Raw genomic sequence first — 23993 nt, 5'->3', positions numbered from 1 at the left:
TGACACCCCTGCCAAGTACATCCCGCCCTACCGGAGTTGTCCAGTCCGGAGCAGCCGCCCAGGCTTGATCCATCGAGCTGGTAATTCGACCCGGCCACGAAGGTGTTCGACCAGTCGTTCTCAAATTAAAAAAGAAGTTGGGGTGTGATGCATGTAGGGTATCTAGAGTAAAGACTTGTTATATATACTCATTTTGCTTAAGTTTTAGATACTTTATTGCGTAAGAGATGGATACTCCGTCAAGTAGTGATTATATGGAAGACATTCGAACATTGAGAATTATTTCACTGTATTGGTTCACGAAGAAGCCAAAAAGGGGTTAGACACCACTAAATTGGATAAGAATACATGGGTATCTCCATCTGGAGAGGCAAGAACGATTTCGTCTTCTGTTGGGGAATGTTTCATTTCCTCAACAAGTGCATACCAGGCGATTTATGTAACTATAACCTCAAGTTTAGGGAACAAGTGAGATCATGGTTTCACAGACATTGACTGTCGAAATTTTCCAGCTGAAACATAACTGGTAGGAGTCTGATTGACGCTTCTCTGAGAAACTTCTTTTTAATACTCACCGCAATTTTTGGATATGACCTTGTAATTCTCCTCTATAAACACCCAAAACCTGGTTACTGCGACATCTGTACTAGACTGCTAGTCCTATAAATGCGAGCTACAGAACTATTTTAATCATCTTTGCATAACTGAGTACAGTACAGTAGTTTCTTCTTTATCCATTGGATGCAAATGTTTTTTGTAGATTGTTATTGCAGAACTTCTTCTGTATTTTGTCGTTCTTGTATCGTTGTGTTGTGTTTATTGATGTTGTACCCATTTTGAGGGAGATTAGAGGGACAAACTAGAATAATGTTTAATGTGGTTGGTTTTACATGCTCTTTGTTAATTTTTGATTGCTAAGAAGGAACTCAATTAAGATAGTATTGGTACAAAGTCACCGCGATTAGAGAGTGTTTAGGGTTTTTAAAGTTAGTATTGTAGCAGAAATTAAAGACAAGTTTGGGTGTTTTGTTATATGCATGTATAGAGTATCTAGATTAGAGACTTGTTATGCATACTCCTTTTGCTAAAGTTTTAGATACTTTATTGCGTGGAAGTAGAAAATCGTAAGAGATGGATGCTCCGTCAAGTAGTGATAATATGGAAGATATTACATTGGTTCACGAAGAAGCCAAAAGGGGGTTACAAACCACTAAATTGGATAAAAAAACATAGGCGATTTCATCTTCTGTTGGGGAATGTTTCATTTCCTCAACAAATGCATCACCAGGCGATTTGTGTAACTATAACCTCAAGTGTAGGGAACACGTGAGATCATGGTTTCACAGGCATTGCCCGTTGAAATTTTCCAGCTGAAACGTTTCTGCTAGGAGTCTGATTGACGCTTCTCTGAGACATTCCTTTTTAGTTTAAAGATATGACCTTGTCATTGTGCTCTATAAACACCCAAAACCTGGTCACTGCGATACCTGTACTAGACTGCTAGTCCTATAAATGCGCAAGAAGCTACAGAACCATTTTAACCATTATTGCATAATTTAGTACAGTAGTTTCTTCTTTATTCATTGGATGCAAATCTTGTATTTGTAGATTGTGTGTTGTGTTTATTTATGTTGTACACACATATTGAGGGAGATTCGAGCGACAAACTAAATTAATGTTAAGAGGTTGGTTTTACCAAGATTATAAAGAGGCATAGCGCTAGAAAGCATGTGCAACTATTATTAGGAAAGGGGACTGGTAAGCACCCTGCCTGCAGGAAAGTAAATGCATCAAAGCGACATGCAGATGAATTTAGGGTATACATTGTGTATTGCAGAAGTCCAACTGATTACGGAGCCTAAGATTCATCTAAACAAGAACGAAAACCTACTGCCACTTTGAAGCGAACTTGTTGTCAGCAGTGTATTAGGGTTCTGGTCTCAAATCCTTTGCTTTCCTGCTGCTTAATAATAGCTGTGGGAAGTTTCTTCTTTAGCTTAAGGATATGGCTTCTGATAGACCCTCTATGGATTTGCCAGTTTTGACATTGTAAATATCCTTTTCTGAAACCATTTTCCTCTCTGATTGTCGCTTTGATGCATAATCCTGAATCTCCTGATAGACCAACTACAGCTTTGAAATAGTGTAAGGCATAGACAGGTGCGTGATTGTCTAGCCGAAGGGGATCAAATCATACTAAGTGATTTTGGCTAAGGCTCCCGGTTACCATTTAAGTCACAACAGTCAATCACATTTGAATTAATAGTAAGGCTTGATCATCTAATTTTAACATAGAACACGGCCCAAACAAAATGCAAGAGCACCTACTAGCATGTGATTTGTGGGAAATCAGAAATTGTGTCAATTACTTCCTAACCATCTACATGATTTATAGACAAAATGTGATTTAAAAACTGCTAAAATAGACATCGTAAGTAGGCTAATACCTACTGCAAGTAGTTCATCAGAGATTATACAGCATTGCTGGAAATTTCTTTTCATTCGATTTCACTAGGTATGGTTAATTACATCGGGTAACTGGGAGCGTGATGCGCATTTAATAATCTTAATTTTCAAGACTTGAACATTTATTGGAAACTATAGTTGCACCATACAGAATCAAATTTTACAATGACTATTTTACTTATTATTACTTTTACAACTGCAGCTCTTTTAATACCGAGTAGGTTTCATCAGAATCATACAGTTGCTATGCCTTCTTACAATCTTATTAGGTGAATCTCGTACAACATAATAAATATTCTCATAAGCTCTTTGCAAATCATTTTTCAGTTCTAGTTTCATGTGTACAGCTACTCTTTGTTTATGATGTTTTGGTCAACACGATATTTCAACCCTTGGTCTCCAGTATAAGACCCTGGGCCATCCCTTGTTCCCATTCTAATTAATGGTGTAATTGTCAAGTTTCACTTTCTTTGGAACATTTGATGACCTACCAAAAACTTCCGCAGCATAGTACACTTCCCTAGACCCTAGAAAAGAATTATCTTGCTTTATGATATGATTTGGGGTTGAAGTTTTTTATATTGAAATCCTAATACGATTTCTTCACTTTGTTTATATTTAGGGTTTCTTCTTTTTAAATATGTCTAGAGGCAGTAAGTCTTGAAGAAATAATTGATCGAATCGGATCATGCAATATTGATGATGAACTCGGAAGTCGTGAAATTGTTAAGCGTCTTCTTTCTGAATATCCAGACTATGAACGAAGAACTGTTTACCAAACGTGTCAAAAAAGCCTTATGACAGAGAAGATTATCCCTTCCAAAGGGTGTTAGAAATGGGGAATCAAAAATTAGTGACGATTACAAGGAGGTGATCAAGGAAGCAGCTGGACTGCGATTTGAGGATATTGGAGAATTAAAAGAGGTTTTGGAAGAGTTGAGGTGGGCAGTGATGTTTCCACTTTGCAATCCAGACGTGCCTAAGGAGTTGGGTTTTAAACCCTTAGCTGGGATATTGCTATATGAACCATCTGGATGTGGAAAGACTAAGCTTGCTCATGCCATAGCAAATGAAGCTGGAGTTCCTTTTTTACAAGAGATCTGCTGCTGAAGTCGTTTCCGGAGGCGCAGGAATGACATGAACTTCATTTCTATGTTTTTTCACGATTTCTATGTCTTAGTCTATTGCCTTTTCCTCTGTTCCAGTTTCACTCATAGGTTTTCTTTTTAGCTTAGGTGAACTAGATAATTGACTTGGATTATAAACTTGTATGAACCAAAATGTTCAGCTAGGTTAATTATCTGGGGCGTGAACCAAATCCAAATATATGCAAGAGGAAAGCCACAGTTTGAAAATGTATAAACCCTCCTGGAAAGCGTGCATTACCATTTACAGGTGCACTACAATGGTAGTCTGTTGTGCTGTGCACTAATCTGAATATGAGAGAGAATAAAATACCACATCCCTGAAGTGGAATCTTCTGCCATATCACACTGATTTGCTTAAGATTGTAGCCTATAAATTCAGTAATCTCCTTATTTCCAGTTTTAGCAGCAGTCTATGTCTCAATTCGAAAATGGCATATTGCCAGCTAGTTCTCAATGTGCTACTCTCAAATCATGATTTTATATTATTCTACTACTTTTTTTTTGACTTGAAAGGTTAATATTTTATTAAAGAAAGAAAAAAACAGAATTACAGAAGTGGAAAGCACTAATCAACTGCCGCAAAAGGGAACTAAACTAAGGCCTGCAAGCCTTAACAACAACTAACAAAGGCACTCTCCCTGCCAGCTCCAAACAGCTTAAAATAAAAGACATACAAGCAGTCTATTTCTTCCTAGCAGGGGTCCTTTTTCCCTCTACCAAGCATATCATTGTTTGTAACCCTAGGCCAATTGAGTTTAGCAAGTTCTTTTTTCAGGGTTAGCTTGGATTGTCTTTCTACTATGCCACTGAATACATTCCCCATGTCGGCTTTCTTTCCTCCAACACCTAACAAAGCACTAACCTTCACAAGATTATCAACCTTTTGCTCCTTAGTCATAGGTCTCCTTCTAGGTATTTCTTCTAGAGTTATCATCTTCTCAGCTACCATACCTTCGTTATCCGTTTCATACTCCGACTCTTCACTAGAATCATCACAAGATTCAATTGTGACTTTGTCATCGCTGACTCCCTTGTTACCCTCTTGTTCTCTAGTTTCTTCTTCTCTACTCCCTGTCAAAAATTTATCTAATTCCGCATTCACACTTTCAGCATCTGTATCTAAAACAGAAAAAGGGTTCAGGGAGCAAGGTTGAACTTGTGAAGCACCTTTTCCGCTTGATTTCTTCTTCTTTTTAGTACAAATAGTCCAATTTTCAGTTGAAGGTTCAGCTTCCACTTCTACGACCCCATCAAGTTGTACACCAGTAGTCAAAATCTCCTTTGATTGAGCCACCATCTCCAAGTCTTGTTACATAGACCTTGTAACCATTTCTGTTGTCTCCCCTGCACTAGTCTCATGAGCCTCCGTAGTGACTGTTGCAGCATTGCTAGTTTTAGGAACCCACATGGTGCATGATTGGAACCACGCTTAGCACTTGAGTGCCCAAACCTCTTACAAAGAGAACATAAAGTAGGCTTCCATGGATATTCAACGCTCACCTTATACTTTTTATCATCAATTTGATAAGGAAGCTCTGAAGGAAAGGTTCAGGTTGAATCAATTTCTACACAAACTCTAGCAAAGGACATTCTAGTTTTCATTGTTGTAGGGCTATCAGTCATAATTGGAGTTCCTACAAGACTACATATCCTAGCAAACCTAGTAGCATTCCAAAGATGAATTGGCAAATCTCTAATTATCATCCATAATGTACAGATCTGATTGAACCAATATGTTGTTCAATAAAATGGAGACCATGGACGAATTAAGAACAATCTACTGGCAATATACAGAGAACCCATTTCTAAAATTCTTGTTCGATCCTCTTCTTGTGAAAACTTGAACATGAAAGCTTGTTCACCATAGATAGTCACAGAAAAATCTCCCTTTGTTTTCCACAGAGTTGTTAAGTTCTTTTTCACAAAGAGAAAATCAAGCCCCTTACCCACGAAGTATCCCACAACGAGAGATTCATTCAATTCAATATGAGGTTGAATCTCACCTGATGAGAAGAAGGCAATAGGTTCTCCATCGATGCTTTTAGGTTCATCAAATGCAAGTTTTGTTGTTGTTGTTGCCCTAGCAGGATTGTTGAGACATGAAATCCAGTTTTGATTAACAGTAGAAATAGGATTTGAAACGCCATCAATTCCAGATGGAGTTGATGAACTCGACAATCTTGGAAAATCTTCCAACCCAATGTTGATAATTATTCACTTCAGTCACCGTAAACAAACACTTTTCTTGGTTGTCCTAACTATGTTAGCTGGAAAACAAATAACCACTGTAAAACATTTGTTATATGGTAGTTGTAAAACCGGACAAGTTTACAGAATAGACAAATAGCTACTTTTTATGGTTCCCTTATTATTTCTAGAATTCGTAATTCAATAAATCAGTTGACAGAATAGACAAATAACTATTGTTTACAGAACAGACAGATGCTCTCCTATTTTCCAGAGTATAAAGCCTAATGTGCAAAGCACTATTTCTGGAATTCATGATTTAATAAATCAGTATGCAGGTTTGTCTGACTCTCAGAATTCTAACTCCGATAGAATGCAGATTAAAGTGTGGTCTCCTCCCGATAAGAATTTTGTGAAAGTAAACTTGGATGGTTCTTTCATACGAGAAACTAAAAAAGGAAGTATTGGACTAATACTTCGTAATTTTGCAGGAAAATGTCTAGGAGCTAAAGGCATAAATTTTGATGAGGAAGTGGGGGAGGACTATGGGGCTAGCATTTTTGGAATTAGATGTGGAATGGCGGGCTGGAATTGTCGACGCAATATTTGACGTGGATTGTGAAGTCTTTAAATGGACAAGAGTTTCAGGTTCGTTGGTTCCATCAAATTATTGGTCAACAAGCAAAAAAAAAAAAAAAATTAGTAATAGTATGTTCTGGTTTCATAAGTCTATGCACATACTTGGTAATAATGTAGCTCAAGCAAAACAAGCAAGAGATGGTACAAGTACTGTTCGGTTTTCGGCCATCTTTCCGGACTTTATCACAAGACTGGTGGAAAAGGATTACTGTGATAATTTAGCTTAATTAAATATTAATTTTTAGTATAAAAAGAAAGAAAAAAAATACTATGCAAGAAACATAGTCGGTCACATCATGAAAAGTAGTCAATGCTTCAAAAACTAAAATAAAATGAAAGTAGTCGACAAATACAACCATTGCCAGTAGGAAACACAATTCGATTACTTAAAGTTTCTTCTATCTGTACCATGTTCTCCCCTGCTTCTCCCGAGCTCTTCATGTGTATGTTATTACGCCTTGCTCGAAAGTACTAATAGTCAACTATAAGCATTTAAAATTTTGGTAACTAATGTCATTAACTTCTCAGATGGGCGATAGCTACCAGCATATATAAATAAAATATCATTATTATATAACCATTATTCGTACATTAGTTCACTGCACGTTGTACCACGCTGGATGCATAACTTAGTTTGAATAATCAGAACGCGTAAAAAGATGCGTTATATATCTCTGACTCAAAAACAAAGAATTAGTTGTCAATATTTTTTTTTTCTGAATCACATACTTTTCATTGAAAAAATCAAAATTTCGGTTCAATTACAAGAAGACTCAAATTTAAAATCAAAAAATACAGACCTATATCAGAACTGAAATCTAGACTTTAACCTAAAATGTAAACAACTCAGGCCCAAACTATTCAGTCCCACAAATTACATCTTGTTCTTCTTTTTCATTCAAATCTGTAGTACACAACATTTGGCATTTCAACTCTTCGCATACATTGAGGTCTTCCAAGGTGAATTTGTCTAACTCCAGCTGCCAAAGAAGCTCCTTTCTTTGCCATGTTATCTGCAGAAAAATTAACTTCCCTGTAACAATGTTGATATCTTATTTGGTTGATCTTCCTTGTAGCAATACTCCATCTTCCTTTAGGAAACCATGGAACATTTCCTTGAGAAAATTCTGTCATGACAGTTTTATAATCTGAGACAATTATAATCTTCACTATTTTCCATTGCACAGCCAGTTTCAATGCACACATGATCCCATAAGATTATGCTAGATAGTTAGAAGCAATTCTAATGCCACCAGAGAGAGCACCTAACACCTGACAGTTTGAATCTCTAACTACAACTCCAAAGCCGCTGACCCAAGGTTACCAAATGAAGCTCCATCACAGCAGAACATTACATATTCTTGTTCAGGAGGGAACCAGTAACATGTTTTAATAAGCTGAAATCTGGACATTCTTGATCCTAACTGAAATTTATCAATAATCTCTAAATCATATTTTTGATTTCATTTAGTGCTAGTTATTCTTAATCCACCTTCATGTACTAGATTCATTATCTCCTTTTGAAACTGTGTATACTAGGTTTAATATTATCAAAGAATCTTTTATTTCTTTGAAACCACAGTTCATTTAGAATATTGCAGGAAGTAGTTAACCATACCTATTTAATCAGAGGACTGCAATTAGAGGCTCCCTTCCATATATCTTCAAAAGAATTTGGCTTATTGAAATTAAATATGGTGCAAATCCAGCTCCAAATCTCTGTGCTAAAGATACAATCCCAGAGCAAGTGTTCCATACTGTCCTGTGCAGCTTCACAAATGCAACATCATGACACAACTTCATATCCATTCATCATCATTATCTGATCATCCACATATATTACCTGAATGAGTTTCCAAACATTACTAGCTATTGAAGGATGCAGAAAATGAGACCATATTTTCTTGGCCCAATGAACTGGTTGTTCTTTATGTCTCATTTTGTCAACTGCCGTTGCAGTCAATAATTCTCCTTTTAAATTCCTTGTTCAAACCATAGTATCCTCTCCCCCCATTACATCAGGCATTTGAATATTGTAAAATATCTGATGAAGTTCACTATAGATGGTCCACTCACCATTTGATAAGATATCTGATACTTTCAATTGTTTATTTTCATTGACATATCTATGATGTTCAAATCTATCTACTAATGCACCATATTCAATCCAAAAATCAAACCAAACTGAGGTTTTTTCTCCATCCCCTATCATCCATCTGATATCTTCTTTCATCATTTCCCAAGCCCATTTCAGTCCAGACCAAACTGAAGATTGCTGCCACTGAGTTTTCCATCTCCCATTTTTATCTTTATATTTATCCTGGAAGAATAAGGCCCAATCTTCTTTAGAAGTATTGATTTTCCACATCATTTTCATAAGTATTGCTCTATTAATAACCTCAAGTCTTCTAATACCCAGACCTCCTTCATTGAATGGAATGCAGACTTTTTTCCAAGAAAATTTGTTATACTTTCTTATATCACCATCACCTGACCACAGAAAGTTCCTCATGATTCTTTCACAAAGTTTTGTCACTGATGCATGCCATTTATAGACTGCCATGTTATAAACTGGAATACTACTCAAAACATATTTTATGAGAACCAATCTTTCTTGAAAAGATAATAACTTGCCCTTCCAACTAGCTAGCTTCCTCTGCATCATTTCAAACATTGGCCATACTGTTGCCACTTTCACTCTCCATGTTACAAGTATAACACCAAGATATTTATCAGGAAAAGAACTTCTTTCCATTTGAATTATCTTTTTAATCTGATTTTTCCTTAATTCAGAGGTCCCATCAATAAAACTTTGCTTTTACTCTTGTTGATGACTTGACCAGAACTTTTTTGGTAATCCTCCAGAAGATTCATAAGATTCAAAACACTCTTCTTAGCTCCATTGATGAAGATAAAAACATCATCTGCAAAGAACAAGTGTGTTGGATGAATACCTTTTCTTTCCACCATAGGGAAAATCAAGCCTTCTTGCACCATCTGAGATATTCTTGTACTCAAAGTTTCCTCCATTAACACAAATAAAATGGGAGACAAGGGATCACCCTGTCTTAATCCTCTACCTAAAGAGAAGAACCCACATGGTCCACCGTTCACCATTACAGAGATTTTAGCTGATTGAAACAAGATAAGAAGCCAATTACACCAACATTTAGAGAATCCAAATTTCTGCAACACTTGAAATAAGAATTCCCAGCTCACTGAATCATAAGCTTGGGATATATCAAGTTTAAGAGTTACATTTCCACATCTTCTCTTTTTGGGCATTTCATTAACCAATTCTGAAGCCAATAATATCTGATCTTGAATGCATCTCCCTTTAACATAAGATGCTTGTTGAGGTGATACTAATTTATTCATTAATGTACCCATCCTTGTAGCAAGAATTTTGGTAAAATTTTTGAAGCTGACATTGCTCAATCCAATTGGTCTAAATTGTTGTGGATTCCTTGCTCCTTTAGATTTAGGAATGAGAACTAAAAAATTTGAGTTTAACCCTTTAGGAATGAACTTCCTTCTCCAGCAAAACTGTATTGCACCCACCACATCTTGATGAACAACATTCCAACAAAACTTGTAGAAACTCACAGAAAAACCATCTGGCCCATGAGCAGTATCTTCATCCATTGCAAATAATATTTGTTTGATCTCTTCTGCACTTGGAATTGCCTCTAATATCTTTTGATCCTCAGTAGTTATTACTTCTGGAATACCATTAAGCATATGGTCAACTTTTTCTACTTCTTTATACTTGAACTTGTCTTCAAAATATTTAACCAAAACATCTTGTATTTGCTTCTGATCATCAATGACATTTCCATTACCATCCTCCAATTCAGTTATTAAATTTCTTGCATGTCTGATCTTAAGCTGAGTATGTAAGAACCCTGTATTAGCTGCACCATGTTGAATCCATTTACTTCTAGATTTTTTTTTTAAGAAAAGTATTCAGCTGAACTTCTTTAGAGTTAAATAAATTTTGTGCTTCTACCAAATTATTCAGAGCTACTTCATCAAATGGATTATTGTCTGAAATAACCATTGCATCTTTCACTTTTTCTTCAGCTTCCTTAATCTGAACATTAATATTACCAAAAACCTTCCAATTCCATTCATTGAGTACGTTTTTTAACTTCTTTAACTTTTTTTGGAATACAAAAGCTTGATCACCTGCTATTTGCTCAGACCAACATTCTTCAACAACCTCCATAAATTTTGGATGAGAAATCCACATTTTCTGAAACCTCATTGGGGTATTATGTGGTTTTGAAATTTGAGTTCCTCCACCCAGCAAAGGAGAGTGATCAGATGCCACTCTTAGTCCCACTTTGTAACTCCAGTTTTCAAATTTTTGTAACCATAATTGATTGAATATATCTCTATCCAACTTACACAAAATTCTTTAATTACCATGTTGACAATTAGACCAAGAATGATGTAGACCAGTACTGGGAGCTTCTATTAGTCCACATGTGTCCAGACAGTTATTGAAATCCAACATAGAGTTTCTATTAGGACTTTTACCTCCAATCTTCTCATCGGCTGAAAGTATAACATTATAATCACCAATAGCTAACCATGGCTTATTTAAGCCACTTATAACTTCCATTTCTGACCATAAATATCTTCTTTGAACAAGACTTACATGAGCATGAATACCATATATAAGAACATCACCAAATTCCACTGTAGGAGTAGGTAAATTTCTATTCCAGAATAACCAAATGTTACCCTTGTTATTTGAGACTGAATTATGAATCACCATACTATGCATACCTGGCAGATTCAATTTATTACAAAAGGAAGAAGTACAATAAACTTTTGGTTCTGCAACCCAAACTACTGAAGGATTAAATTGATTTATCAATGCCCATAATTTATTCTGAGATCTGGGTCTTTTTTAGGCCTCTTAAATTCCAATATAAGACTCTCATGGTTTGGAATGGAGGCCTTTTGTGCCTCCTTTTCCTTGATTTTTCCTTAAATTATACTTACTAGGCAATTGAGTGCTTGAAGAATCTTGAGAATTAGTTAACAGACCAATTGAGATTTATTTGTCTACTGAATCATTCTTTGCAGATGGAGGTTTTTGAACCACTCTTGACCATGAAGTTACAGGAATTTGTTCAGTAGATACTGTACCTTTTTTACAATTAACAAACTTGACTTCACTTTTTTCCAATGAATTATCTTCAACCACTTTAAGAATTTTTGTAGGAGTCAGAAAATCTTGTTCTTTTCTGGGACTACAATTGTTTTCAGCCACAATTACTTCATCATCCTGTAAAGAGATAAATCTTCCACTTGAGATAGGAATTTCATTACTCACTGGAGGAGCAACATTAGTAGATGTTATATGATTAACCACATTCATAGGAACTTCTGGAGGTGGACAAATATCAAAAGGCTTTTGAATATTATTCACTTTAGGTACTTCAGCTTGATTCTTCACACCCTGAGATGAAGATGTTGTGGGATTAACATTTGAAGATCCTTTCTGGAATCTACATTATGATAAGCTATGACCAACAATCTTACACTTAGAACAGAATTTTGGAAGATTATGTAGTAAAACTTCCTGAGAAAAACAACCATACTTTGTAATAATCCATAACTTGTTAGGAATTGGATTGGCAAGATTAATTTCTACCAAAACCTTTGCGGCAAAACCACTTGAATATTTAAGAGTAGCATTATCAACTTTCACTGGATTACCAATTTCATCACAAATAGTAAACAATGTATGTTCATCCCAGTATTCCAATCTCAACCCTGGTAGAGAAACCCAAATCAATGCATGAGATGTTCTTTGATTTGCTGGCCTGAAATTTGGCATCCAAGTTTTAGTTCCCAATACCTGATCCTGAACATCCCAACTAGTTTCAGATATAATTCTGATCTACTTCATTGGATAACTTGATAGTAAAAAAACCTTTGCCCAAAGGAATCAATTGACATTCACCAGTTAACTTCCATTGATTTTTTAAGATCTCCATTGCATCACCAAATTTAATTCGAAGAAAATCCAATCTACCAATTAAAGAGAATTTCCAAATATCATACCTGTTATTATTGTTATCACCAATTAAAGAGATCGAAGGACATTTTTCAGATGAATCTGCAGAATGAAAGATCCTAAATTGACCCATAAGATCTGCATTTTGCATCTACCTCGGATTGGGAAGAATTTGCGCCCCTTGGATATACGGAAGGTTTTGTGCGCCACAAAGCCCGGCTGGTTAGTGAATAATTGCATTAGTTTACTGCATGTTGTGAGATGCATCATTTAGTTTGAATAATTGGAACGCGTAAAGATCCTGCTTATATCTCTGCCTCAAAAACAAGGAATTAGTTGTTAATACTGAAACCAATCCTGCAGAATGAAAGATCCTATCTATACAAATGGTATGTTCGTCTGGACAGCCATTTCCCTTGCATTGGCAGCTGCTCTGTTACTTCTGCTCCTCAACACTTTTCATGGTTGGAAAAGTAGTACCAACTCAAGGCGATTACCACCGGGTCCTCCAGGTTGGCCATTGATCGGAAACCTCTTAGATTTAGGCTATAACTATAAGGCGCCACACAAAAGATTGGTACAACTTCAAAAGAAATACGGACCGGTTTTCATGATACGTATGGGTGCGGTGAATACGCTAGTGATTGCTTCCGCCGATGCTGCCATGGAGTTATTCAAAAGTCATGATCAAGCGTTTATCAATCGTCATCCGATCCAGGCGCTGCAACCATCAAATGATGATCACGGGACTCCATGGTCTCCGCATGGACCAATCTGGCGAATGAATAGGCGACTATATGCAAATTTTTTCTCTCGTACGACAAATTGACAATGAAGAATACTTTATTTAGACGAAGAAAATTTGTAGATCACATAATACAATGGATATCTGTAGAAGAGAAGGAAGGTAGAAGTGTTAAAATAAAACACTTGACTTTGGTTGCTTTTGCTAATTTATTGGGAAATCTCTTCTTTTCTAAGGATGTTATGGATCTTAAATCTGCAACCGGGACAAAACTCTATCACCTGCTTGGGGAGATTGTAGAATTAGCTACGACGCCTAGTCTAGCGGATTTCTTTCCATGGTTAGGAAGTTTAGACCCACAGTATTTGGCCAAAAGAACGTCGAAGGCGGTGCACGAATGTGCAAACGTTGTTGATAAAGGAGCGAATGAGCACGGATGTTTTACGCAATAACAACGAGGAGAAGGATTATTGGGATTTGTTGATGGACTTCGAAGGCAATGGCAAAGATGAACCAAGGAAACTGTCAGAGAGACACATTAATTGGTTTATAACGGTAAGTAAATTAATTAACTTGAACAATTTACTTTATATTACATTCTGCTATATATAATTGTTCGAGAATACACAAAATGATCATAAAATACTACTCTCTAAATGTGAGGATAATTTTAATATTATACAGTTGCTAATAAACTTTTCTAATGTTATGCAGGAAATTTTCATCGGTGGAAGCGACTCTCTGATCAATTCCATAGAATGGGTAATGACAGAAGTTGTTCGCAATCCAGAGGTAATGAAGAAGGCCAAAGATGAGATTGCCCAAGTTGTTGGTTATAATAGAAGGATTGAAGAAAGTGATATTGAAAACCTATCCTATCTAGGCGCAGTGATAAAAGAAACACTGAGATTGCATCCTGCCGCTCCTTTGCTCATACCGCGCACTACTGTTGAAGACACAAAATTCATGGGGCATATTATACCTAAGGACACAGCAGTGTTGGTTAATGTTTGGGGTATTGCAAGGAATTCAGCTTCATGGGATGATCCATTCTCGTTCAATCCAGAACGTTTCTTAGGAAATACTACTGATTACCGCGGACAACATTTTCAGTATTTACCATTTGGATCCGGAAGACGTATGTGTGCTGGCTAGCCCATGGCTCACCAAATTCTTCACATTGTGGTTGGGTCATTGCTCCAATCTTTTGATTGGACCCTTGAAAATGGCGTCACACCTGAATCCATCGACATGAGGGAAAAGCTACAGACGTCCTTGCAAAAGTATACTCCTTTAAGAATAATACCAAGAGCATCAGCTCTTGCAGTGTGACTTCAAATACTCGACAACATTGGAATTGTAACCTATGTTATGCATCCATGAACTTTGAAATTTAATTTGCCGTACCACTCTCTTTTGGCAAGATTGTGTTTATACAAATATTGCATTTTGCAGCTCACTGTCAGAATATAACTTCTAGGTAATTATATGCTATCAGAAGCATCTAATTAAGACATTGGGAAAGAGAGCATACCTCAAAAGAATCAAGACTTCCAGCACACTTCACCACTCTGATCCGCTGCCAGAGAAACAAATTGCCTAGAAGATGGTGTAGTAAATGTCCTGAAATTCCGATAATGTAACATATCCCATGCCATCTAACCATGCACCTAGGAGAGCACTGTTGTTCCCAGTAAAATGCAGTGCGGTGATTGCATTTGTGTGTTCAGAGAACTTTACAAAAAAAAAACCCGATGAAGCCGTGCATATCTGTGATGCGAAATATTAGCTTAGCATCATAAATCTACATGTAACAAGAAGGAAAAGAGATAATAAAAACCAAGAAACAGCAGAAGCAACAGCAAGAGCATAAAAACATAACAAAATAAGACAAGGTTAGATGTCGATCATTTTGGAACACTGCTATTCAACAATCTATTTTTAGTTTTTGCCGTATTCTCTCAACTACACTTGTGTCCGAACTAGCTCATACTTCAGTGGAACAGAACTTAAATATCAATGTGGGCATGTGTTGCTTGTATTTGCACTTGGTAGCGAAATAACAAATAACTGAGACATGTATTCATTGACAATATACGCCTATCTTTATGTTTAGGACACTTACCGTGTCGGACACTTCATGTCATCGTCAGACCATGACACACTTACACGAATTACTACTATGTTGAAGAAATAAAACGTGCTAATCAGGGTTCTGACGAAGGAATCATCCCCATCTAAAACAGGGTGTGATATTAACTATATAAAATGTATATTAACTATGCAAGTTCTATATATTGACGAAGGAATCATCCATGCTAAACTTATGCAAGTTCTAACTAAAACCAGAACGGCCCATTGTATATTAACTATATAAAATGTAAATGGTTCCTGCCATTATCTATTCAAGAGTTCGTTTTAACACTGAGAAAGATCAAAAAAATATAAGATATCAATATTTCAAATAAACTCCGCAGCTCTAAATCAAACTGTTAGAGTTAGTTTCAATTTTGTTAAGCAAAACAGTTGATATGACATTAAGATTTTAATGGGCCGGCCCCATAGGATAATCAGGGAAAGCCCCACTTCAGGGCAGCAAGGCCCTGGGACAACAAAAGCTTAAGTTTGACATTGGGGGTATTCCAAAAATCAAATATATTTAAAGACTTAATGATGAAGGCACACGAATAATTTGGACAAAAGTTTAATTGGTATAAATATTTGAGGACTTATTTATGAATCTCTTTAAACTCCTTAACATTTGGGGACTTATTTACGAATCATATTTGTAGTTTTTGCCAGACAATTTTGTTTTTTATTTACCTCATGAATCTTTTGTACTCGATCCTTAAACGTTGATTGGAAAACGTATCTCAATAGTTCATGTTTATCTCCCCTTTTCCTATTTCTAACACACATGTAGAAAGATAATATTTAGGGTTTATATTTTGATGGGAAGATGTTGGATTTTTTTGATCGATCAATGTTTGTGTAATTAATTCAAAAATTATTTAGGGTTTATGGAAGTGCTTACGTGTTCAGTTCATTGATTTTGGTATTTTTTGTTTTTTTTTCAAATGTTAAACCTTTGGAAGTTTGGAATTTAACGTTTTGAAGAAAAAATAATTAGATTTTAGATTTTATCATAGAGTTGTGTAAGAAAAATATTTGGGGGCATAAATTCCTTTTTTTTTTTGCTTCGGGACAAAAGTTTCTCAGGAACGGCCCTGCCAGCTGATAAATTGTAATCACGTTAAAAGTTAGTTCTCTCCAAGATATGTTCATTTGAACCAACCGAGAATAGTCTGGTTAGTCGGGGGTGAACTCTCACGTGAAAAGAAACCTATCATATAAAAAACTCTCAAATTCTTGGTTTTTATAAATTTCCAAATTGTACCTAATTTACCCCTCATGATTCCAATATTTGTCTAGGAAATATGTAAAATATGAATATATTAAAAGGTTTTATTCCATTAAAGTATTTAAAAAATATAATAGTTTCTGAGAATTACTAAAGACATTAACTAAGTTGTGAATTTCATACTTTTTAATAAGAGTACATAGGGAAGAAATCACATTGAAATAGATATCCGTCTATGTATAGGGACTATATTTTTTTAGTTCTCCGACTTTATAGTAGGGATGGAGGGAGGGAGATAAAAGCAAAAGAAAACACGCTCATTTGGGAATCAACTTAATCCCTTTAACTACACCTGATTATTTAATGCATTATTGTGAGTTGACTTCGTGTAATGATTATTTAAACCTGGTTAAATTGGGGCCTATGCCACTTAATTGGGGCATATAGCCACATGACAAAATATGATCATTAAGAAGTAATTCATAGAAACTCCTTAACCAACTATTTTTTAATGGCTAATTTACCCCTGATTAATTAGTTTTAATTCGGGTGATTAGTGGTAAAGTATAGTGTTAGATGTGAAATTAACTTGTGTTAATTAATCATCTGAACATGAAAAGATTTGAAAATTTGAAATTTTTTGAAGAACACCAACTCAGAATCGGTATATGTTGTCAAAAACATATATCGATTATAACCTCAAAAACATACATCGATTTTTTGAAATGGGATTCTACCCAGAATCGATTTATATGGACATGAAAATCAACCGATTATCCATAATCGGTTTATATTGGCATGAACGTAAACCGATTGTGGGTAAATTTTCTCTTTTTTATCTATGAATTATGTGTTGTTAAACATCAAATAAAATTAAAATTCTTTCTATACCTGAGTTAATGAAATGAAATCGAGTATGATTTCATACTCATTTTATGATAGAGTATTAACTGGAAAAAAATGGGTTAAATAGAATCGGTTTACACGATACATATGTAAAAACCGATTCCTGACATTGCACAATAAGAATCGGTTTATAAGAATGCTCATGTAATCCGATTCTAACAAAAAAAAGATACAGAAAAATTGAGAACAACAATCGGTTTACTCGACACACATATAAAATCCGATTCTAACATTATACATCAACAATCGGTTTTTATAAGTGCTAATGTAATCCGATTCTGGTTCAAATTTCTCGAACCAGAAAACATATCAATAACAATCGTTCTTTGTAGGCATGAACATAAACTGTTTCTATTTGCAATCGGATCATATATACATTAATGTTAGCCGATTCTGATAAACCAGGTAAAAATTGATTTCAAAATTTTCAATTTTTAAGCAATTTTATGTTACTAAACCTAGTTTATAGGATTGGATTGAGAAGAAAAGAAGAGCAGTTGAAGTGGAGTTGGAAATGAATTTGATTTTCATTTTAGTTTTTAATTTTATAATTTTAGTTTTATGATTTTGGTTTTGATTTTAGTTTTTAAATTTTATAATTTTAGTTTTATGATTTTGATTTTAGTTTTTAATTGTATGATTAGGATTTGATGGGGAAAAATTAATAGTATTAATATTTGATAGAGGATAAAATAGTAGTTTCATCAAACTTAGACACTCCTTATCATTTTTTATGGGGTGGATGAAAAAATCCATAGGTCCAATTAAATGATATAGGTCCCAATTTAACCAGGTATTTAAAATTGACGGATTTGCTATGCAGCTTGTAATATGGTATTTAATTATTCTCGGCTATTATCCAATGGACACACCAGCAGTATTTTTGTACATAACTAATAAATTGGAGGAACGATCGTGCTTATTTCATTTGATACTTGTTGATCCTTTGAGAATCCATCACATGACATCTCCCTTGTTACATGAAACCATTTTTCTTTTCTTTTCTTTTATAAATTTACATGAAACAAACTTATTTTTTTTAAAACCCCAGAAATATAAATATTTGTCCTACTTGATCCCGCCTTTCAGGAAAAATAAAATGTCCACCATGGTTGTCACAGTTTCAAATTATCCAAATGCAACAGTCAATCTTGACAATGGCACTATGCTCCACAGCACAGTTCATCCAACTCGTTTGTAATCAATTTTTGCACTTCTTGACCAAAACTCTATTCAGCCCATACTAAACAGAGGTTCTATTCACAATCTTTTCAAGCCAACAAACCAGCACCCACACTCTACTTGATGCATAAAATAGTAAGCCGAAACAAGGGACAAATGTACCAACAGAACTTAGATTTAAACTTGACCGTAGCGTTATTATTTCTGCACACTTAGTGAAAATGCGGGGGTCTAACAACCACACCTAACAATTTTTTTGGCAATCTGAGAGGACTTACTCCAATATACTTTTTAAAGAATCAACTAGACAGTCAGACTCAATCTAGAGTAAAGTATATCAAAGATTTTAATATCTCTAACTCTTAATTCAATCCGAAATCAGCAATAGAAATCTGCGAGCCTGATTGAATATAAGAGGAGTAACTTGAACTGTACCAAAGACCAATGTTCAATTGTCAATCAACAACCCAATGTCGGATATTCTAATTGATTGAACTTAGCGCACAACCTGTGATATTTCAATTATATAACAAAATATAATGCGGAAAAGAAATAACATAAACGCCAGAATTTTGTTAACGAGGAAAACCGAAAATGCAGAAAAACCCCGGGACCTAGTCCAGATTGAACACCACATTGTATTAAGCCGCTACAAACTCTATCCTACTACCAATTAACTTCAGACTGGACTGTAGTTGAAACCTAATCAATCTCACACTGATTCAAGGTACAGTTGCGTTCCTTACGTCTTTGATCCCATCAGGATACTACGCACTTGATTCCATTAGTTGATCTCACCCACAACCAAGAGTTGCTACCACCCAAAGTCGAAAACTTGATAAACAAATCTGTCTCACACAGAAAAGTCTATGGATTGAATAAATCTGTCTCCCACAGAAATACCTAAGAGTTTTTGTTCCGTCTTTTGATAAATCAATGTGAACAGGTACCAATTGATAAACCAGACTTATACTAGCAAGCACCATGAACATCACCACCAAATCAATAAGAACAAGCCACAACTCCCTTCAATTTAACTCCTCAAACCCATTTGCATCTCCATTCTTCAACTGATATTACTTCCAGAACCAAAATCGCCATCGTTGCCGCAAACAAGTTCAGCTCCAATCCCTTGTTTAGTTCACCTGCAACTCAGCCACTGCACACAAGAACACCAAGCAGCTGCTTCAGCTTCAGCTGATGCTCATCTACTTGCAGCTGCCATCCATAGCTTCTCCAAACCACACTGTCACAGCCTTTGAATCTCACCAATACTAAACTGCAGCTGCAAAACCCATTCTTCCTATTCTCCAATTTACAAAAACCCCACACAAATCCTTCTTCATATTCACTTCAAACACTAGCTCTTCAGTGGACATCATTTCTGAGCATCGGAACTTGAATCTGAGTAATACCCATTCGTTATCAGGGCCACCTTCAACCTTCCTCTTTATTTCGGCCATCAATTTCTTTCACAGCAGACTAAATTTCTCCAACAACAACGACTTTTCTTCATTTTCTCGGCTCAAATCTTCAATGAATCCCCAAATCTTAATCGACTAGTGAAACAAGATATTGTGGAATCACAAACGATGAGACGAAGACGTTTTTGATTACTTTTATCTTGCATATCGGAGAAATTAATCTCGAGTCAATTATTTCAATTGTGCTCAACACGATAGAATCGGGAAAGATCAGAACACGCAACTACAAAAAAATAGTTGGGTTTGGATTCACGCAACCTACAGGGTCTCGATAGAAACCTAAGGTTGAAGGAGAATCGACTATAGTTTTTGCAACTAGTAACACACAGGAGGTGTGGGGATTAGGTTTCCCAATTGCTAGATTTCTCCTTTATATAGTTTTCAAATTAGGTTTTGCAATCCAAGTTACCTTGGTAACAAAGCATACAATATTCACCGTTAGATGAAAACCCTGATTCAACCAATCTAATATCTTTCAACCGTTAGATCGAACTTAGCTTGTTACAGAAAACTGAAATGTACCCTCATTTAGGTTTATGTAACTTTACCTAAACGTGTACACCATGTTGGTTCACAAACAGTTAACCGAGGTTATTCATATGATTACTCTCATATCAACCTTATTCATCTTAATCATAACTAGTTCAAATAACTCAAATGAAACTAGTTAAATAGTTGTTCAATTGTTATATTCTCATAGAATTATACAAGAACACAATTGAAGCAAAATCAGTTTGATTCACTTGAATCAATCACGAACATTATAGCCACGGTTTGAAAATTAAGATTGCATTCCTTATTATATAAATGTTTATGTTCATGTTCATAACCGATTTTAGATCTTTAACCTTCAAGTATGCAAACGGGTACGCATACTTGAAATACCCGAACTAAGATTGAGTTACGCCAGTACGCAAACTTCAAATCCCAGCAGAAATTCGGACATGAACCTGTAGGCCAGTACGCAAACGGGTACGCATACTTTCCCGGATTTCTTAAACCAACAGGTACGCAAACGAGTGCGCATACTATGGTTCCCGGACATGGATTACATATGTGAAAGAGTACACAACATAACATATCAATAATGGTTAAGTGTTCTAAACTCTTATTTGAATCATTGAAACTTTCTTAGAGGATGGAAATAGGCGTTTTTCACACACTATTAGCATCAAAGCAATTTTCAAGTTATTGAAATAATCATTACGAAACATTCCAAGACAACACCAAATGATTGTATCACACAAACCATGTAAGATGTTACTCGGAAATTTTCACATGATATAAGATGAACTTGGTTAAAGTGAAAGCTTACCAACACATATTTCGAGAAATATGTAAGCGAGTTAAACTCAGCTCGAAATATCAAATGTTTATACTATAAAGTCTATAGAGCTATACGACTTTTGTCTCAATAAGAGATCGAATAGAAATAGACTTCTAAGTGATATATGAGTTCAAGTCTCCACATAACTTTTGTTGATGAAGTTCCACAAGCTCCCCTTAGTAGTTCTTCGTCTTCAATCGATGAACGCCGTGAAGTATAATGCTCAACTACACATTTTATCCTAGTCCGAAACATAGATATAAGTAGACTAGAAATCAAAACTTATAGCTTCGGAAACTAAACTTGACAACAAGCTTGAGCAACGCTTGCGAGTTCGACCGAGCAGTGCTCTAATAATTTACCCCTTTGTCAATTTTAGTGACAAAACTACCAATACATATGGAATACAAAATAAATAAACTTTGTAGCTTCTCATCCAAATGCTTGATTTCTTTGGTTCTTCAATATTAATCGAAATCCTCGACACTTCCAAGTACTCCAGTGATACTGAACGTGTTCAACTCAGCATCATAGTTGTTGAAGATCCGTAGCCATAACAATAAGAAAACATTTGTTCTCAATTATTGTTATACAGTGTCATAGTATTATTACACAGCATCAAAGTCCAATTTTATCACAACTTTGACAATAATACTACGGTGATATGTATCACTCCCCCTTAGTCAATACTTCATCTCACAATGAAAACCACTCCCCCTTACATAATGATCCGTAAACCATATGTATTTGTAGTGTGAACTACACATTAATTCTCCCCCTTTTTATCAATATAAATTGGCAAAGGTACGAAAACTAGTGGGATTATAATGAAATTCTCATAGAAATACTTCATGACTAGAAGAGAACATATCAACTTTGTTTCGATGATTTCACATAGTCGAAACTTAGTGTATTCATCAAGGAGTTTATAAAGATACAAAAAAACTCGTACAATATTCCGCGGCCGCACTCCCCACAAAGATTTGGCAATTAAGCACAAGTTCAATTAAGAACTCTCCCCCATAAAATGTCATTCCTAAAACGAACAACAAGAGCGACCTTACTTGCACAAGAAAAGAAGGATTTCTTTGGACATTAACAAATTACATGAAACATGAATTTATATCCAGAAAACTCAATTAAATTAACCACAAGAGACCCTATGATTAATTTAATCAAAAATGCTCAACATAAGAAAACTTACGGAGATTTACAGTACTTTCACATAGAAGTGCATCAGGGAAAGATCAATACTGCGGAATATTCAAAGATTCATTCTATTTTTCATCAATATTTGCATAATGATATCATAGACTTAATCTTTGCAAATCAAAAGTTCATCCTATCTTCCATCAATATTTGCATAATGATATAATAGGATTAACTTTTGACATATATGGGACAATCATAGTTCACGGATGCAAACACACATATCCAATAACAATTTTTTGCAATATATAAAACCAATAAAGATTAATACTGCAAAATCATTTTCCAAATAAACTTTAGAATTTAAATAAATAAATCTAAAAACATTGCAAGATAAAAACCGTTGGCGATAGCAATGTGTAATCACAATATAGGCTATTCCAAACCATAGGTATCCTTTTTAAAACACAAGAATAAATTCTCATAAGAAGTTTCCTAGACATAATCAAGTTTCTTTGATAACTTCATACCTTTGGAAGGTTCCATCATAGAAGATATCGTTGATATCCTTGATTCTTTTGGCCGTAGAGACTCCATGTTCATGGGTTAAAACATTAACCTTTCGATCCACAATGTGGGAAAGCGTCCTAGCTTTGACACAGTCCACGATGAGTTTCTTCTGATTTCTGATCAAGATCTTTTGATTTTCAAGGATTTTGGTCTGACCATCAATGAGTTGATTCATTTGCAGTTGAAGATTTGCAAATTCGACCCTAGAGTCATTATGAAAAAGGATTAAATCCTTGACAGATTCTCCAATCCAGGAGTTGTACTTTTTCTTTTCAATCATCTTTTTCAAGACAAGATCTTGAACTGAATCGCATCCTTTAATGTCTTCTTCCATCTAAAGCTTCACCACTTCCTGAGGTCTTGAGGAGTTCTCCATTTTTTTTATTAGGGAAGGAAAAACAATATAAAATATATATATATATGTTTGAACAAGAGAGGGACCCCCTTGTTAAGGAAACCCTAAAACACTCAAGAAAGACACGGACTTTCTTGGACCAGTTATAAAAGGTTAATGGATCAGAAACGATCAAACAATAACGAAATACTCACTGTTTTCAGATATCTCTTACCTTCATAGCTCAATAATTAAAAGATTTAATCAGGGCATAAGGAGAAGATACAATAGTTAAAAGGAATCAAGAAATGAATCAACCTTCACAAAAGAAGAAAACAACTAAATCAAATAAAAGACAAATGGTAATCAACACCAAACTTGAGCATCTCGCAAATATCATCCTTGCAACTCTCAAGTTAGATACAAGGATGAAATTACCTAGAGCTAGGTAGCAAAGTGAG

At 35.3% G+C, this 23993-nt stretch overlaps 2 protein-coding genes across 2 annotated transcripts; one reads left to right on the top strand and one right to left on the bottom strand.

Moving 5' to 3' along the window:
* Positions 1-11468: 11468 nt before the first annotated feature.
* Positions 11469-13247, bottom strand: LOC113334354. The gene is made up of 2 exons (XM_026580627.1): positions 12522-13247; positions 11469-12280 (listed from the first exon to the last, which is right to left on the bottom strand). The coding sequence occupies exons 1-2, from the start codon at positions 12623-12625 to the stop codon at positions 11968-11970; spliced, it is 417 nt and encodes a 138-aa protein (XP_026436412.1). The 5' UTR covers positions 12626-13247; the 3' UTR covers positions 11469-11967.
* A 233-nt stretch (positions 13248-13480) lies between these two features.
* LOC113334402 (cytochrome P450 76A2-like) lies at positions 13481-14636 on the top strand. Its single transcript, XM_026580661.1, has 2 exons — positions 13481-13774; positions 13934-14636. The coding sequence occupies exons 1-2, from the start codon at positions 13646-13648 to the stop codon at positions 14372-14374; spliced, it is 570 nt and encodes a 189-aa protein (XP_026436446.1). The 5' UTR covers positions 13481-13645; the 3' UTR covers positions 14375-14636.
* The last annotated feature ends 9357 nt before the right edge of the window (positions 14637-23993 follow it).

This window comes from Papaver somniferum, unplaced genomic scaffold, assembly GCF_003573695.1.
Source record: "Papaver somniferum cultivar HN1 unplaced genomic scaffold, ASM357369v1 unplaced-scaffold_137, whole genome shotgun sequence".
In the NCBI taxonomy this organism is placed as follows: Eukaryota; Viridiplantae; Streptophyta; class Magnoliopsida; order Ranunculales; family Papaveraceae; genus Papaver; species Papaver somniferum.
The sequence above is the reverse complement of the archived record's forward strand: the minus strand, read 5'-3'. Positions and strand labels throughout refer to the sequence as shown.

Bases quoted from the DNA above. Each gene is read 5' to 3' on its own strand.
- LOC113334402 (XM_026580661.1), top strand. From the start codon at position 13,646: ATGAGCACGGATGTTTTACGCAATAACAACGAGGAGAAGGATTATTGG. The intron at 13,775-13,933 runs GTAAGTAAATTA...AATGTTATGCAG, and splicing joins ACATTAATTGGTTTATAACG to GAAATTTTCATCGGTGGAAG.
- LOC113334354 (XM_026580627.1), bottom strand. From the start codon at position 12,625: ATGCAAAATGCAGATCTTATGGGTCAATTTAGGATCTTTCATTCTGCA. The intron at 12,281-12,521 runs GTATGATATTTG...GCCAAATTTCAG, and splicing joins GGTGATAACAATAATAACAG to GCCAGCAAATCAAAGAACAT.